General features: G+C 36.8%; 1 protein-coding gene across 4 annotated transcripts in view; it reads right to left on the reverse strand.

Annotated features, from left to right (window-relative positions):
* Positions 1 to 17,904, reverse strand: part of LOC127446817 (kalirin-like) — a 352,102-nt gene that overhangs the window by 41,176 nt on the left and 293,022 nt on the right. For all 4 annotated transcript variants that reach the window (XM_051708059.1, XM_051708058.1, XM_051708061.1 and 1 more), the window contains 2 exons: positions 9,211 to 9,476; positions 5,391 to 5,534 (listed from right to left, as the gene is read on the reverse strand). In XM_051708059.1, coding sequence (XP_051564019.1) covers positions 5,391 to 5,534; positions 9,211 to 9,476 — 410 coding nt within the window. The remainder of the gene's footprint in view (positions 1 to 5,390; positions 5,535 to 9,210; positions 9,477 to 17,904) is intronic.

Here is a 17,904-nt window from a genome sequence, read left to right on the forward strand (position 1 = left end):
TTATTAATTTCCAGAACTACATGTTTTACAGTTTAATTTAATTTCATCATAAAAATGGTGCCTAATCACTCTTAAAACTTTTAACAAGTGAAAACAGAACTTTTCAACATGTTTTCTACAGGTTATATTTTGAAACGTGCTTTTATTATGACATAATTTTTGCCTGAATCTTCACTTTCCAGATAAACAGTTTGCGACATTTTTAAGTCACGTCTGAAATCTCATCTCTTTACACTGGCCTTTGAGTCTGACAAATGAAATGTAGGACACAGTTTTGGAGTGATTGTATTTTTGATTACTGCTGTTTGTGTATGTGGTAATTTTAAAATGTTGTTTTAAATGTTATTACTGTGAAGCACTTTGGTCAACTCAGTTGTTTTAAATACTATAAATAAAGTTGAGTTGAGATTAAAGCGCAAATGCTGTGATTTTAATTATATAAATATATATTTTACATGTGCTGAGTGGTTCACAGTAGATTAGTGCTCTGCTCTGTCATCTCATACAACATGAATGATTCTCAATGTCTGTGGGGTTTCTAATGTTTGAGTGGTCAGATTTATACATTCATTCAAAGTGCGCAGCTCATCTACACTAAGATTGCAGCATTTAGCGGGTTTAATAAATCACACTAGGACATGTCACGATTTTAAGTTGATTAATGTCTGTCATACTGCAAGCTGGAACCGGATTGATTCGGTGCTCGTTATGGATCAACTGGGGATTGTGTTAACTGGGGATGTGCGAGTGCTCGTGGATAATTTTACTTCCATTTTCAACAGATTTGTTTAATGTGAATTGTCAAGAAGCAAAGAAAAGCTTTTTTGCACATTATAAAAAAATTTGGTATCATTATTAAATCAAGTTTTTTCATCGATGTTTGTTCTAATGAATTTGACACAGTTTAAGAGCCATTTTAACCATTTCACAGGGTAACATGGTTGCTCATGTTAACGTGGGACATTGGTTTGAATGGGAACTGGCGATTACACTTGTCAGAACATGTGGAAGTCTTTCATTTGCAACACTAAAGCATCATATGCTGATATGTGTCAATAATATACTTTCAATTGCTTTTATTTCTTTATAATGAATAATGGCTTGATGAATTAATAGTTTGAGTAACTTTCTCTGACAAAGTGAATGAATAATTATAGATAGGTCACTGGTCCAGTGGTAAGTCATATTGGCAGTAAACACAGTGATCTGGGTTCAAATCCTGATCAGTCAGGATGAACTTGACACTTTGCTGCAGATTATGATGTATTTTTAACAGGTATATTGAAAACTATTATGTAAATCACATACACAGACACAATTTATTATATTGTTTTAAACAGATTAATCAAAATTGCAACTGAATCTAACAGCCAGTAGTTACAGTATACTCAACTGAATTTTCTGAGAATGGTTGAATTACTGAGAAACAAACGTGAACTACATTTTCTAAAGTTTACAGGCTTTTTAAAATTGTCAAACAATTTTAAGATTTAAGATTGAAAATCTTAAGATTTTGCCTAACAAACAAAATCATTATGTTTCTGAAGAACTTTCTCATGCTTTCTCAGAGTACAATTTATTCTTACCCATTGATTAATTTGGCCTTTGTACTTGCTCTCCACCAAAAATGTTGCACTGTTCTGAAAGATCATATTTTGGCAGTCATGGGTAGTCAAACAGACGACATTGTCATGCACAGAAACTTTGAAAAGTAAAAGTGCTATTATAACAATTCAAAGAAAAATGCAGGTACTCAGGTCTGTATGCATGGTTAGCAAACACACTACTACTAGACCAACATACCTTCTATGTGAAAAGTAACAATTGTTTTATCAACTTTATCAAGCTATTGTTTTATGTATAAAAGTAATTTAAGAGTATAGGCCTTTTGTTGACACATATAAGCCTATGATGCTTTAGTGTTGCAAATAAAAGTCTTCCACATGTGATTTACTGCTCTGACAAGTGTAATCGCCACTTCCCATTCAAACCAATGTCCCATGTTAACATGGGCACCATGTTACCCTGTGAAACCATGTTAAAATCACTCTTAAACTGTGTAAAATTCATTGGAACAGACATCGATCATACAAAGAGGGTTAATAATGATACCAAAATGTTTTATGTTGTGTAAAACGCCTTTTTTTGGCTCCTTGGCAATTCACATTGAACACATCTGCTGAAAATGCAAGTAAAATGATTCACGTGCACGCACACATCTCCAGTTGAACACTGGTATCGTTACATCTTTTTTTATTTTAGTATTGACTTGGTACTGAAGTACCAGTACTTTTGACAACACGTGTAGTGTATTATGGCAATAAAAAGCTTAATATGGTTAAAACTTATTATAGAGCATTTTAACAGGGCAAAGTCTCCGCCATTTTAAAATAAGATTCCCTGGTGTGTTTCAAACTTGTTAACAGTTAAAAGTCCCACATTATGCACCAAATCTACATTTTTATCTGATTATTATCTGGATTTTGGTAAAACAATAAACTACACCTATTAAAACTATCAGCCGATTAATTGGTTATTGGTCTTTTTCACCACCTTAGTTATCGAATCAGCAAAATCCACAAACGGTCAACCTCTATTATCTGCTAAATAAACAGCAATTGAACTGCATAGTTTGGGCCCTCTTGTTAATTTTTAAAATGAATATTTTCATAATGGACAGAGTTAGAAGGTTCCCTGTATGATTTACAGATTTAGCTAAGAAATAATTTCTTTCATATGTAAGCAAAATGGATATTATAACTGAATCAAACCCAAATAAATCAAAATAGAATCAAATGAATAACTTGTGAATCATTATCTAATCAAATCGGGAAAATCTGTATTGATACCCAGTAGGGGTGTAAATATTTGCACTTACAACAGTTCGATTCAATAAAGATTCTTTACTGAATAATTACGATGCATCGCGAAATTTGAAATTTGGTCATGATTCATTTCGACTGGTCTGATTATTATTTTTTTTTTGAACGATTCAGAAAAAATATTCAACGTTTTTACTGATTATTCTTAATAGCGGACTAGAGTCACAGATGCATTTAGGATCAAGGCCTTTAAACAGAAAAATAATACAAATGTTACATGCATTATAGATCTGATATGAATAAAGAATAAAATAATGCAACATAATTACTTGATGTCATCACACATTCAAATAGTCAGTACATAAACCATGGAATTAGTGTTACAGATTAACATATCATGTAAGGTTAACATTTATTGCACAAATAATTACAAATGAAATATGTCATGTGCATCTATTTAGTGTATAAAGCAGTTTTACACATACATGTATCTGTGGTACCTGCAAGTTCCCTATTCATTTTCAATGGGAGAGACAGCAGAACGGAGGCGGCTCTGCTTATAAAGCACGTTCACCAGAATGGTTTATCTTTTTGTGGCTGCCACGTGTCATTGACCAATCAGAGGTAACTGTAATCAACAGGCATTTAGCTTTTAACTGGTTAGTTCCATTCAGAACACTCTGAAATCACTCCCTATTCCCTATGTAGTGCACCATGTGGCATTCACTATAAATACAGTGAGTGAATGAGTGAGTGATTTCGCTCATTCACATTTATTTAGGCTGTGTTTTATTTGTGGTTAAACAATTTTATGGAGAAATTAGGCATTTTATGAAGATGTCAAACAATATAAACAAAATATATCATAATTGGAGAAGAAAACAATGACAGTGAACTTACTTTGGTCAAATGGATGCAAAGTTATGAATAATGACACAGAAAGCCAAAATCAGCAGCATCCATCCATCCATCAATTTACCGTTAATCCTATGTAGGGTTGCAGAAAGTGAACTCGACAAAATGAACTTCCAAATTGAATGTGCACTTTTTTCTCCTTCAATCTTGCATGCTCCGTGTCTGTTGCGAGAAGTAATCTGTAATCATGTAATCTTGTGTAACCGGACATGGCACGTTAAGTTTAAAAATGCGCAAATAAGTTTTGAGAGTTCTGGTGGAGGGGAAGATTTCCAGTGAATAACGACTTAAATTTCGGTCTGCTTCTCATACAAAGCTATCATATTGGAATCTAGTCCATGACTCATTCTGACAACTTTTATTATGTGACTCCTTTTATTTAGTTTATTATTCCTTTATATTTAGTGTTGGGAACTCTGATTCATTTCAGACGGTTCATGCAAATGAACTTGTTCACATAAATGATTCCCTGATTCACAATGCCTAAAAGGGACTTTGCCTTCTTTTTTTTTAAGCAAAATATTTAGTTAATTGCTGCTGTTCATCACTATATTTCAATTCAGTTATAAAAAATAGGGTATTTTCTAGTTTATTTGTGTATATTAAGAATATAGTCCCCCAATTTGTTTAACCCTTAGGAAAATTAAACATGATTTTACTTTAGTAGGCCTAATATTGTAGTAACCATGACTGTAGCAACCATGGTTAATGTTATGGTTCCTTTGGTTTATCTCATGGTTACTGTAGTAAAACTATTGTTAATTTTCAAATGTGAATGTCACCCTTATTAAATATGTAACTGTCAGGTGATATAATTGAATTCAATCAGAACTTTTGAATGCAGAATTAAATTATATGTATATTATGTATTATATGATTGTTCTTTGATTTTCTTCTTTAAATAGCTTCAATGTAGTTAGCTACTTTTAGTTAGTAACTTGCAGTGTAGCTAACTACTTTTTTAAAAGGAGTAACTTGACTGTATTTTAACTACTTTAAGTTATAAGTAGATTGTAGCTGAGGAAGCTACAGTTTCAAAGTGTCTTGACCAACACTGATTCCCACACTTTGTAACCGAACATGATGCGTCAAATTGAATATACGCAGATGAGATTTGAAAGCTCCAGTGGAGGGTAAGATTTTCAGTGAATGACAACATAAATTTCGGTCTGTTCCTCACACAAAGCTATCGTATGGCTTCAGAAGACTTGGAATAAACTCCATGAGTCATATGGACTACTTTTATGATACTCCTTTTCCTTTTCTGTTCCGGAAGAAAAAGTCATTTGGGTCTGGAACAAGATGTGGGGGAGTAAATGATGACAGAATGTTCATACTGTATTTGGAAGAACTATCCCTTTAAGAGTTTCACAACTAGTCATAATTTAAAGAAAATATGTGAATGTTTCTGCATTGAAAGAACAGGGTGAATTTGTGGTTAGTTGACTGTAAGAGAGGGAGCCTCCAACCAAGCAAAAAAAAAAAAAGAGTACGGCCAATGTGTGTGTGTGTGTGTGTGTGTGGATGTGTGTGAGGGAGGCAGGTGGAGATCATTATAAACACATGATGAGTGACATGGTGTGTATTCTGTTCATGAATTACCAAATCCCTGCCTATGATATCTCTGTAAGTTCCTACCCCTATGACCTGTACCTTTTCTTCCTGAGCAGAGGGGTCTTTGATGATCTCCATGGGTGGAGGCAGCGGGGTGTGGGACTCGTCCTCAGGTTCCTCCTCTCCTCCGCTGTGCATGCCTAAAGAAGATTTGGAGAGTGTTCCCTCTTCTTTACGCACTCTCTAGATACACAAAGACAACACATTCAAACTAAGACATTAGGCAAATTAACGTTGGATGTTACAATAACAGTACGTGTTGACCTTTCAAATGTTAACCTGCATAATTACCCATCTCTCTGAAATAACTGATTGCGATTAGACATTTGTGGTATTCTACAGTCAAATATTTTTGTATAATGACTGCTAAACTTTATAATAACCTTACTCTAACCCTTCTGACTCTAAAGTTAGGAAGATAAAGAGCAATGTTTGAAGATGTTGTAAAATAGCTGACATTTACACACAATTATTACTAGTGATTATTATCATTAATAAAAGTAATTGTGTATTGAACATGGGTCTTTTGTCGTATTGCTGTCGCCAATTTACCACACTCGCGCCTAACAACACACTGTAACGCATGCCCTTGAGTGGTTTATTGCTTTATTATTTGGCTTTCAGTGCACTAGCTCATACATTCTGAAACTGTTCTTGAAGAATTTGCACTTTTGCTCTGGAAGCCAGCAGTCATGGCTAATGCGGGTCATTGTGGTGGGGTTCAAGGACTCTGCTCTAAAAACACAGAGGCTCTTTGTAGCAACACATTATATGGCACACAAAGAAAAGAGTCGGGCTAATCATCACCCTGCCATCTGCCCGGCCAGAGCAGCCCTTTAATAACGCATTAATATAGCACAAAGAACAACAGCGCTACTTTTCTCCATAGCTATGTAAAAAAAAAGTGAAAATGTGATGGTGAATGAAGGAGAGATTATATAATGTTCTGACGTCAAAGCTGCTGCCCATCGTCACCACATACTGTTGATCAAGATGTAAACTATCATCAAACAATTTAGTTTTAACCCTTGTGCGACCTTCGGGACATTTTTGTCTTTTTCATTTTTGTTTTTTCGATCATTTTGGCTGTGTTAATGCCAACGGCATACATTTTGCAGAAGGTATGTATTTTTGGGAGAATTTTGATATTTCAACCTCAGTTCCTAAAATACATCTATAATACATCTATAATACACTGTGTACACAAAATAGTTACACTCAGGACCTTCAGGACAAAAATGTCCCCATTGAAACCCATTAAAACGGCAATATTTGATCCCAGTGCCATTAAAGCATAAAATCATGAATTCTATGATGCCATTTTTCTCATGTTTAGCCTATGGAGCAAATACTTGCTTTTTCCCTATTTTCTGTATTATATTCTGCAGGGCAACTTAATAAATGATGCAGCTAAAATTGTGTGGGTGTGTTGGTATGGATGTCAGAGTGTGTTTTGTATATGTGTATTGAGAAGTTTGTGTGTGTGTAAAAAACAACAGTGGCATTATGTAAACAAACTGGCATTTAAAGGGTTAAAATCCTGAAAAGGAATGAATATTTGGTAGTTATGATCAGGACTGATGCTGGTTAAGAAATATAAGTCAGTGAAAGTGGAAAATATTATTAATTTATAATAATTTTTATGGCAGTATTTTAAATATTTCTAAATACTTAAAATATCTCTCTTTTTGGTCAATTTTACATTGTTGTTTTTGGAACTCATTAAAAAAAATATATTTTTTATTATATTTATATAATATTATATTATGTAACACAATTGTTCCTGGGTAGTGTTATTTCCTAATTGCTTATTCCTCAAAAGTATAGAAAATGGCTTTTATTCCCCACAAACTTTGCTTTTGTGACCAGAACAGTGATATTTTGAAATTCACCTATTTCCAATGAGAAAATGGGCGAATTTATGTCTTTTCGTTCACATAAAGTCAGAAAAAAACAACATATGAATCCGAAATCCTTTTTTATCTGTGGTCCGACGAAGACACCGGCATTGACCTTTTCCTCAGACAGCTTAGGGAAGAAGTCTTGAAGGTCCTTGAAGGCTGGCGACTCATCTAGAGCTCTGACAAATTGTTTCATAAGGCCCAATTTGATGTGCAGTGGTGGCATCAGCACCTTCCGGGGGTCCACCAGTGGCTCCCACTTGACGTTGTTCCTCCCCACAGAGAACTCGGTCCACTGTGGCCAGTTCTGCCTGTGGTAGTGCGCCTTGGTGTCCCTGCTGTCCCAAAGGCAAAGATAGCAGGGAAACCTGGTAAAACCGCCCTGGAGACCCATCAGGAATGCTACCATTTTGAAGTCTCCTATGATCTCCCACCGTACTCATCATACTTCAAGGTGTCCAGCAAGGTCTTTGAGGCTCTTTGAGGTGCACCGAATGAGCCAGGGGAGGAGACGGGTACTTGCTACCATTATGGACCAGAATGGCTTTGAATATTACTTTAGTATAAATACATGTTAATTTGGATTCATATGTTGTTTTTTTCTGACTTTATGGAAACGAAAAGACACAAATTTGCCCGTTTTCTCATTGGAAATAGGTACATTTAAATATCACTGTCCTGGTCACAAAAGAAAAAGCTTGTATAATAATAGCCATTTTCTATACTTTTGAGGCATAAGCAATTAGAAAATAACACTTACTACCCAGGAACAAAAAGAAAAAATATGTTACACAGTGTGTCAAATATTTATTTCCTAATTTATCCACTTTCACATGTCATTATTCTCTGATTAAACCAACAAACCCTTATTTCTCATGAAGCAAAACCTTTGAGATTTCATTTAATCTTTTTATCACTCCACAGAAATAGAGTAAGCATGCGTGTTATCTTCTGTGTCACTCTGTGCCATTAACAATGTGTGAATGAACCCGCTTTGACACATTTGCAATTGCACGATTGTTAAAGTGAAAATGGAGCGCTTTACCGTTCACTATTAAAGTTTATCTTTGTTTGTTTATATTTTCGCGGGAGTTTGGCACGAGCCTCTGCTTACGGTGCGCACATCAGAGTGCTTGAGAAGTGCTTCACACGATCTTCTGGACTGAAGCTGATCTGGTTGACATCTGAGGAGCGACTCAGTGACGATCCGAGTTTAACTGAATGACACACAAACGCTCTAATGGCATTTATATATGCGCTTTAAACTCCCTTATTTGGGCATTAAAATGTGATTGGAATTTGAAGTGCACAATAATTGCAGTTATCGCAAAAAAACACTGTTAGATCAAATAACCGCGATAAAACAATTATTTAATAATCGCCACAGTCCAGGGTCCCAGGTAGCTCAGCGAGTATTAACGCTGACTACCACCCCTGGAGTCGCGAGTTCGAATAGAGGGCATGCTGAATGACTCCAGCCAGGTCTCCTAAGCAACCAAATTGGCCCGGTTGCTAGGGAGGGTAGAGTCACATGAGGTAATCTCTTCGTGGTCTCTATAATTTGGTTCTCACTCTCGGTGGGGCATGTGGTGAGTTGTGTGTGGATGCTGCGGAGAATAGTGTGAAGCCTCCACACACGCTATGTCTCCGCGGTAACGTGCTCAACAAGCCACGTGATAAGATGTGTGGATTGACAGCCGCAGACGTGGAGGCAACTGAGATTCGTCCTCTGCCGCCTGGATTGAGGCGAGTCACTACACCACCACGAGGACTTAGAGCGCATTGGGAATTGGGCATTCCAAATTAGGGAGAAAAGGGGAGAAAATACAAATAAATAAATAATAATAATCGCCACAGGCCTACAGTTAACAGTTACAAGAAACTGTTAAGGTGAGAGAGAGCGAGAGAGAGATATAATGAAACACCCAAACAACTTTTCCAAAAAACATTTATGTTACCTCCTCTAGAGTGTCGTCCTGTAGTTCGGGCGGCCCCAGGTCGATGCTCTTGCGTCCATCTCGTTTCTGCTTCTGTTTGCTGGGGATCTTCTTAATGTTGCTGCCGTGACTGAGGCGCCGGACAGGGCTGGTCAGCCACTTCTTCAGTGTATTCCCAGAGCGCTTGGGTCCTGGTGAACTGCTTTGCAGGGAGTTCAGTGATGCCTGCGGCTGCAATGTGGTCACGGATTCCGTCTTCCCTTCTGGACCGCTAACTGTAAAGTTCTCTGCAGGATGGAAGGCAAGATAAAGAGATTAGACTTTTTAAGAGTCTTTTAAAGGAATAGTCTGGGTTAAATATGACTTAAAGCTGAAGTTTTGGAACATAATGGCTGATTTCTCACTGGTAGACCACCTCAGACCAACAACAAAGAAGCTAGCAGCTGGTCATACCAGCTTAAGGTAGTGAAGCTGTTATTTGGAATATGGTGGCTGGTCCTCCATAATGTCTAGCACAGACTGTATCATTCAACCTGATTTTCATTTAGTTATGAAATGCTTCTGACCTTTGACGGAACTAGAAAATGTATAATGATTACAAAGGATGATCCATACTGATTAATCTGACAACAGTCCAAAATTCTTGACACAACTTCTGCTAACTGGAAATCAAACATCACAATTCACTTGAAATGATGACAGACATATTTTTAGACCAGAACTGACACACAACATCTGAAAATTGTGTCATAGTACTTCTGATATTACACTATACACACACAAACTCATAGTTATTGATTGCCTCCCTCAATGAAACCACACATGTCTAAGAATAAGTCTAGACTCTCATTGTGCAGAAGAATCCTTGAAGCTCTCAAAGAAATAAAACACATATCACATCTGACACTTCGATCTACTAATAAAGATAAATTATATTGCTATGTTGTTAAAAAGTGATTCATAGACTACTGTAATGTAAATGGTATTTTCTGCAAGTGTTATGTGGAGTGTTTAGTTTGAAGAGTCATTCGATCAGAGCTTACTGAATCATCATTATAATTATAAAGATTTATTCTGACACCTACAGTATAGGTTTATAATATTATATAGTTAATAATATGATATGGATGCACATATTGAAATTCTTGCCTATACCTATAAGTTGAAAATAATTTTCAAATTATGCCTAAAAACCAGTGAATGGCAGACAGCTAAAATGTGTTTATTATACAATTTAAATCAGCATAATTAGAGGTTGTGTAAACTTTTTTCCAGTAATAAGCTATATTGTTGCGCATTAGGCTACATGCAAACAGTAATGTGTCCAACATGTGCTCTTAAAGGGACAGTGCTATTCAAGTGATACCTTTAAGTTAGCACTAGATAACGGCAAATTATTAACACATCTGAAAAGGTGAAAATGAAAGTTTAATATCCAACATCGGCCAATGAATATCTTATATAAACCGATAAAAAATGATCACAAATTCTAACTGTAAATTGTGTGTGCTACAGGCCTGATCCAAGTACAGACCAACCAACCTTATTCTCCTTGAAAACAAAGTGCTCAAAATGCTATATGTGTTGATGACGTCTGTCTGTGTTGAGTTCAGGCTGCAGGGCTTAATGGCTGACTCATTAGAGGAAGTGACCTTGAGAGTGTTGATCATAGAGCTTCTGACAGAAACATGAGGGTAAGTACACTAGATAGAACACACAAAAAAATCTGAACAATTATGGCTATTATCTGTTAGTAGCACTCAGCTTGCCTGTGTTTGCGGCATTCCAGATCCAGACCAGAGAATGTAAGCGGTGCGTAGTGGAAGCAGAATGGTGAGAGGAGCAATGTGATTTTGCTTGGAGTGTGCGAGCAAGCAAAATTATTTTTATGTATCTTGTTGTACGTATTGCGGCAGTTTCCTTGTAAAATGACACTAGAGGCGCTCCAACAAAAATTACTTTTATTCCATTTGACACAAATCACGAGTAAAACGGCAGATTATCAGTTCATAAACACTAACTTTTTTGCCCTGTTCCTTACACAATGCTATCTTACAACATCTAAACACTTAATATAGCTCATGACTTGTAAGGCGATACATTTTAACATTTGCATTACATAACTAACTACATCTACAAGCTTGTTCCTACTGTATGTGATGAAATTGTGCAGTAACTCAACTGATAGAGTGTTGCACATATGATGCAAAGGACTGAGGTATGAGTCCTCAAGAGCACACAAGTCGACATGTGAGCCAAAAGTGTCATTGAAGCACTACAAAATGCTGTGGCTGCTTCAGCAATTGAGCTTTTCATCTCACATGCTTTAGGACACTACTGGTTAGGTTTAGAGTTTAGGGTAGGGAGGTCAGTTTTGTTGATTTAAAACTCGATATAGCATTAACCTTAAAATCTCTTCAGTTTGGGAGAAATTTTAACTCACGTTTAGCACCACACAGTGGACATTTCACTTCGGAACTGCTGTGATGCGTGCAAATAACCACAGGCCTTTTTGCCCACACATTTATAATATCTGGAGCATTTTCATCACTTTCTGAGCCATTTTTGCCCCAAGTGCTGTTTCATGTCTGCCCGTGACCTCAGATATACCCTCTCTGATAATGTAGAAACACTAATTTTCCTGGGTCAGTTATCAGAGGAGTGTGTGTTTCCAGCTGCTGTGTGTGTGATGGAGTGTGTCTCTGTAAAATGTTTAAGTGCATTTTGAAGAGTGAATCTGTGTAACATACAGACTGACTGATGACAGAGTGCCATCTTCTGAGTGTGTGTGACTGTGTGTGTGTGGAGTGAAGAGAGGGCTTGAGGAGTGCAGGCATTTGAACTGCTCTTTAAACACACACATACACGCTCTTCTCCTGCTGCTGCCTCAGTAACCAATAGAGAGTGTGAGAGAGAGTGAGACAGAGAGAGAGAGAGAGAGAGAGAGAGAGAGAGAGAGAGAGAGAGAGAGAGAGAGAGAGAGAGAGAGAGAGAGAGAGAGAATGTCTTTGTTACATCACTTTTACATATAAGGCAGCATTTGGATCATATGACTACTTTTACTACAAAACAAAACTAAACCCAAACACAACGAGGAACTCCCATTGACACAAACTGTTGTTCATGGAAGTTGCTTTACGAAATGTTAAAGCAAAAAGTAAACTAGATTTTTACATTTTCTGAAGAACATGTGCGGGATGCCTGTGCAATACTTCTGGGGCATTCTGGGTGGTTGGCAAGGTGTTGCTATGCAGTTTATAAGGTATTATGCATGGTTCTTGGCACCTTTCTAGGGTGTTCTGGGTGGTTGCTTACTGGCTAGAGTCAAAAGAGGCCCGAAGTCTCTATTATAACCTGCTCTCTAGATTTGCTCAGGTCCCCCCTTCAGTGCAAGTCTAAGAGATTACTGTAAGAGTACAGGACGAGTTATGCAGCAAAGTTGAATTCTTATGGACTGTTTAAAGCACTAACCCAAAATATGATCAATAGTGATAATGCTTGCCTTAGCAAACACCACAAACACATCTCTTTGACAGAAATACCACAAGGAACAACTGTAAACTAAGGAGTAATATACAGTTGTGCTCAAAAGTTTGCATACCCTGGCAGAAATTGTGAAATTTTGGCATTGATTTTAAAAATATGACTGATCATGCAAAAAAAACAAAAAAAACTGTCTTTTATTTAAGGATAGTGATCATATGAAGCCATTTATTATCACATAGTTGTTTGGCTCCTTTTTAAATCATAATGATAACAGAAATCACCCAAATGGCCCTGATCATAAGTTTACATACCCTTGAATGTATGGCCTTGTTACAGACACACAAGGTGACACACACGCAGGTTTAAATTGCAATTAAAGGTTAATTTCCCACACCTGTGACTTTTAAAATTGCAATTAGTGTCAGTGTATAAATAGTCAATGAGTTTGTTAGCTCTCACGTGGATGCACTGAGCAGGCTAGGTACTGAGCCATGGGGAGCAGAAAAGAAATGTCAAAAGACCTGCGTAACAAGGTAATGGAACTTTATAAAGATGGAAAAGGATATAAAAAGCTATTCAAAGCCTTGAAAATGCCAGTCAGTACTGTTCAATCACTTATTAAGAAGTGGAAAATTCGGAGATCTCTTGATACCAAGCCATGGTCAGGTAGACCAAGAAAGATTTCAGCCACAACTTCCAGAAGAATTGTTCGGGATACAAAGAAAAACCCACAGGTAACCACAGGGCCAATGCCACAAAAAAGCCCGGTTACAATATGCTCGACAACACCATGACACGCCTCACAGCTTCTCGCACACTGTAATTTGGATTGACGAGACCAAAATAGAGCTTTATGGTCACAACCATAAGCGCTATGTTTGGAGAGGGGTCAACAAAGCCTATAGTGAAAAGAATACCATCCCCACTGTGAAGCATGGTGGTGGCTCACTAATGTTTTGGGGGTGTGTGAGCTCTAAAGGCACGGGTAATCTTGTGAAAATTGATGGCAAGATGAATGCAGCATGTTATCATTCTTCTGCACGAAAGCTGCGCATGGGACGCTCTTGGACTTTCCAGCACGACAATGACCCTAAGCACAAGGCCAAGTTGACCCTCCAGTGGTTACAGCAGAAAAAGGTGAAGGTTCTGGAGTGGCCATCACAGTCTCCTGACCTTCATATCATCAAGCCACTCTGGGGAGATCTCAAACGTGCGGTTCATGCAAGACAACCAAAGACTTTGCATGACCTGGAGGCATTTTGCCAAGACGAATGGGCAGCTATACCACCTGCAAGAATTGGGGCCTCATAGACAACTATTACAAAAGACTGCACGCTGTCATTGATGCTAAAGGGGGCAATACACAGTATTAAGAACTAAGGGTATGCAGACTTTTGAACAGGGGTCATTTCATTTTTTTTCTTTGTTGTCATGTTTTATGATTGTGCCATTCTGTTATAACCTACAGTTGAATATGAGATAAGAAATAAAAAGAAATGTTTTGCCTGCTCACTCATGTTTCCTTTAAAAATGGTACATATATTACCAATTCTCCAAGGGTATGCAAACTTTTGAGCACAACTGTATATACTGTATATACAGTATATAATTAATATGAATACTTTGATCATATAATGATTATATATTTAATATAATATAGGCAACATTTGTGCTGGTGCTGTACCAACAACTGTTGCTCATACCATTTAAAGCTCTTTGGCTCATACACAGAAAACACTATTATTAGCATTTCGCACTCTGTTTGTAGCAGATGACTGCGAGCCGATCGCTAATTCACTATGTAGCGCGAGGCACATACAGACTACATATTTATTTAATGAAATAGCAGCCTTTAATAATCACATTAGGCAACCTTTACCAGTGGTGAGAAGCTACCGTCAAAAACACACAGAAACTGAAAGGGCTTTATTCCAAAATAAAAGCTTCACAAAAAAAAAAAGCTCAATTTAAATGAAAAAAGTACGAAAGAAACATATCACAACTGTATATCTATGTAATATTCATTGCACTACTACTACTACTACTACTACTAATAATAATAAATCAATAGCAATTGTATTATATTCAAGCAATATCTCACATCTGTGATGCTCTTTTATGCAGCACTTTATTTGACAAAATATAACATCAATAATGTATTTTGGATTGTGCTGTGAGGTTCTGTATAAAACGACTAAAAATTATACAATATTATATTGAAAATTAATTGTTACATTTTAATTTGATTAAAATTTTAATGGATTAGTTTATTTAGACACCATTTTGAAGGAAAAAATGTAATAAATATACAGTATGTAATTCAGACAAAAACGAAAGAAAACAGGTATTGGGTTCAGTATCGGTGAGTACTGAAAAGGAAGTATCGGTACTCGTACTCATTCTCAAAAATATGGTATCATGACATCCGTAGTAGTAACCATCTTATAAAAGCTCTTGAGGTCATTTTACATTGTGAATATACTCCACTGTGTGTCATGTCTAACAATGCCCTTTAATCGTGACTTTATTCACAATAAAGCAGAGCCTCTCATACCGTATTGCCTAAATGTATCATAACTACTCAGAGTAAAAATTGAGCAAAACGGCTATCCATTCATAAACTGCATTAGTTGAGCTTAGCTGCCAGACAATGTGGCGACTCTTACGTAACTTCCTGAAACACATCGAGTTAACGCTTTCGTCTTCAATGAATCAAACAGGAAGATGTGTCTGTCTTTATCTGCTGTTGAGTGTACGCTTTGACATTCCTCTGTTGTCAAAGGAAACCCTGATATACTTAAATGAATGTGGAATTTATTCAAATACTTCACATACTCTGATGATCTGAACCGGACTGGTTATGAAACCCACACCCTCACCCACAGACAGGCAGCATTCCATTCACAGATAAGGAGTTTCACTTGCTTCACTAACACCTCCTCTCACATCTAACACGCTACATTTGTGCTGACTGTACATTACTGCAGCGTAAAATTCTCCAGAGATCAGCGGGGAAACAAATGAGAAAATCATTTTCATGTTCCCACATTATCTCTCCCTCAGAGCTGTCTTCAAAGAGCCAGTAAAGCCGCTCTGATCAAAACAGGATTTGGACTAATTTGGTCTTCAAAGACTGTAGGATTTGTGTTCAACAACAGCCATGGACAGACATACCAGGCCACACATTAACCGATCACTTTCATAATTAGCCCATAACATGGGTGATGCTCTTTACACCTGCCATAATAAAGAGCCACAAAAAGGTCATTTGCTGGACACAACAGTAAATACCATTCAGAGAAAATCTTTGTAAATTCTAGCTAGAAAGAATAGACTTTGACCAGAGTTGGGAATCACTCTGGGGTGGTGTGGTATAGTGGTTTAAGCTCAAGGATGGTAAATCGATTTATTGAATGTTAAAAAAATGTCTTAGCCTTTTTTTTCTGTGACGGGCACAGACATAGAGGCTACAAGCGTCCAAAATGAATAAAATCCTGGATGCAGTTTATTGTGCAACCAAAATCCCAACAATAATCAGGAAAAAATAAGATTTGCTGCATAACGCGGGACTTTTAACTATAAACAAGCCAAAAATACAACGGGGACTCTAATTTTGAGTGTACGAATGAACATAAAAAACAAAAAACAAACTAACAAAGTAATAAAAAAATAAAAACTACTGGCAAATATCTGTGTTGATTTTTGCCAATAACCGACAGTTCAAAAAGCAACTATTGGCACCGATTAATCAGTAAAAACCATATATCGGTCGACCTCTACTTTGGGCATTTTACCATTCCCATTGTTGTCAATGATGATTCTCATTACTGTACCAGTGCCCTTTTTTCCAATATTACTGTAAAAAAAAAAACATGCTGTTATTACAAATACAAATATATAACATACAATAATATGGAATAATATACAATTATTATCTAACCTTTTAAGCTTGGCCCTAACCCTAACCCTAACCTAACCCTAACCACAGTCTTGACCAACACAAAATAAACAAGCGCTTTGAAATTGCAGACAAATCAGTGTTCCGTTTTGATAATTTATATATATATATATATATATATATATATAAAAATCGCACTGTAAATACATTTGCAATCAGTAAAACATCAAACTCATCAAATAACCATGTGTCATATGTTGTTGAAAAGCTCTCAAAAAGTAGAATACAACCTAATTTTTACTAACAGACAAAAATATAGCGAGTAATAGCTATGTATATGTCTTTGACAATTATGTTTGTGTTGCTTATGTGCCACGTTTTCACTTATAACTTCACGAAAAATAAACAGAACAAAATATCACATACCATTATTTAGATGAGGTGATTATCTTTCAAACGAGTCCACACACAAGGTAATTGGATGCACAGATTATTAGATATTCAACAAATGAAGCACAGTGTTACATATGGCCATCAGGAGATGGCGCCAAGTACGACACAGCCATTCAGTGCACTTGAAGCACTAAAGTTGCTATCTCTTGCGGATCCAGCGACAGCAACTGACCTCTTGCAGTTTACACGGCCCAGATCACCGCCTGCTTCTGTCACGGACTGACCGTGATGCAGAATTCACGAGTCAGAGGGACACAGTTTTGATCCAGTCTGATATAACTGCACTTCACAGGAAGAAATCGCTGGAAGAAAAGTTTTGTAAGGTTTGTAAAAGAAAGATATCCATCTGCATATTTGTTGTACTATAGGGTTGTACGGCAGACCGGTGCTACGGTAGTATCGCGATACTAAAACTTCAAAATACTAGTGATGCCACAGTATTTTTTAAATGGTAGTACCGTTAATACGGTAGTACCATAAGTTAGGTTGTATGTGCGGTAGTAAATATTAATTTCGCTAAAACCTTCATTTATATCAGACATATGTCTGCAATAACTTTATAAATATAGTCTTTGAGTGGCATCCCCTTCACACAGTGCCGTTTAAGAGTGCAAAATGCTGTTTAGTATTTGCCCCTTATATGGTATTGTTTATTTTTCAATGAGTGGTTTTCCCATGCTTCAAACACACACATCTGAATTCCTGCATCTTAATTTGGCGGTCGTGTCTCCCAATGAATAATACGGATTTAAGTAAAACTTCGGAGAGTGAGAAGCTTTTTACACAACACAATTCACGTAGCAAGATTTGGAATTATTTGGGGTTTTGGCTGAGGAGACTGGGAAAACCCATCTGCCGTGAATGCCTACAGAGATTTC

This window comes from Myxocyprinus asiaticus, chromosome 10, assembly GCF_019703515.2.
Source record: "Myxocyprinus asiaticus isolate MX2 ecotype Aquarium Trade chromosome 10, UBuf_Myxa_2, whole genome shotgun sequence".
Taxonomy (NCBI): Eukaryota; Metazoa; Chordata; class Actinopteri; order Cypriniformes; family Catostomidae; genus Myxocyprinus; species Myxocyprinus asiaticus.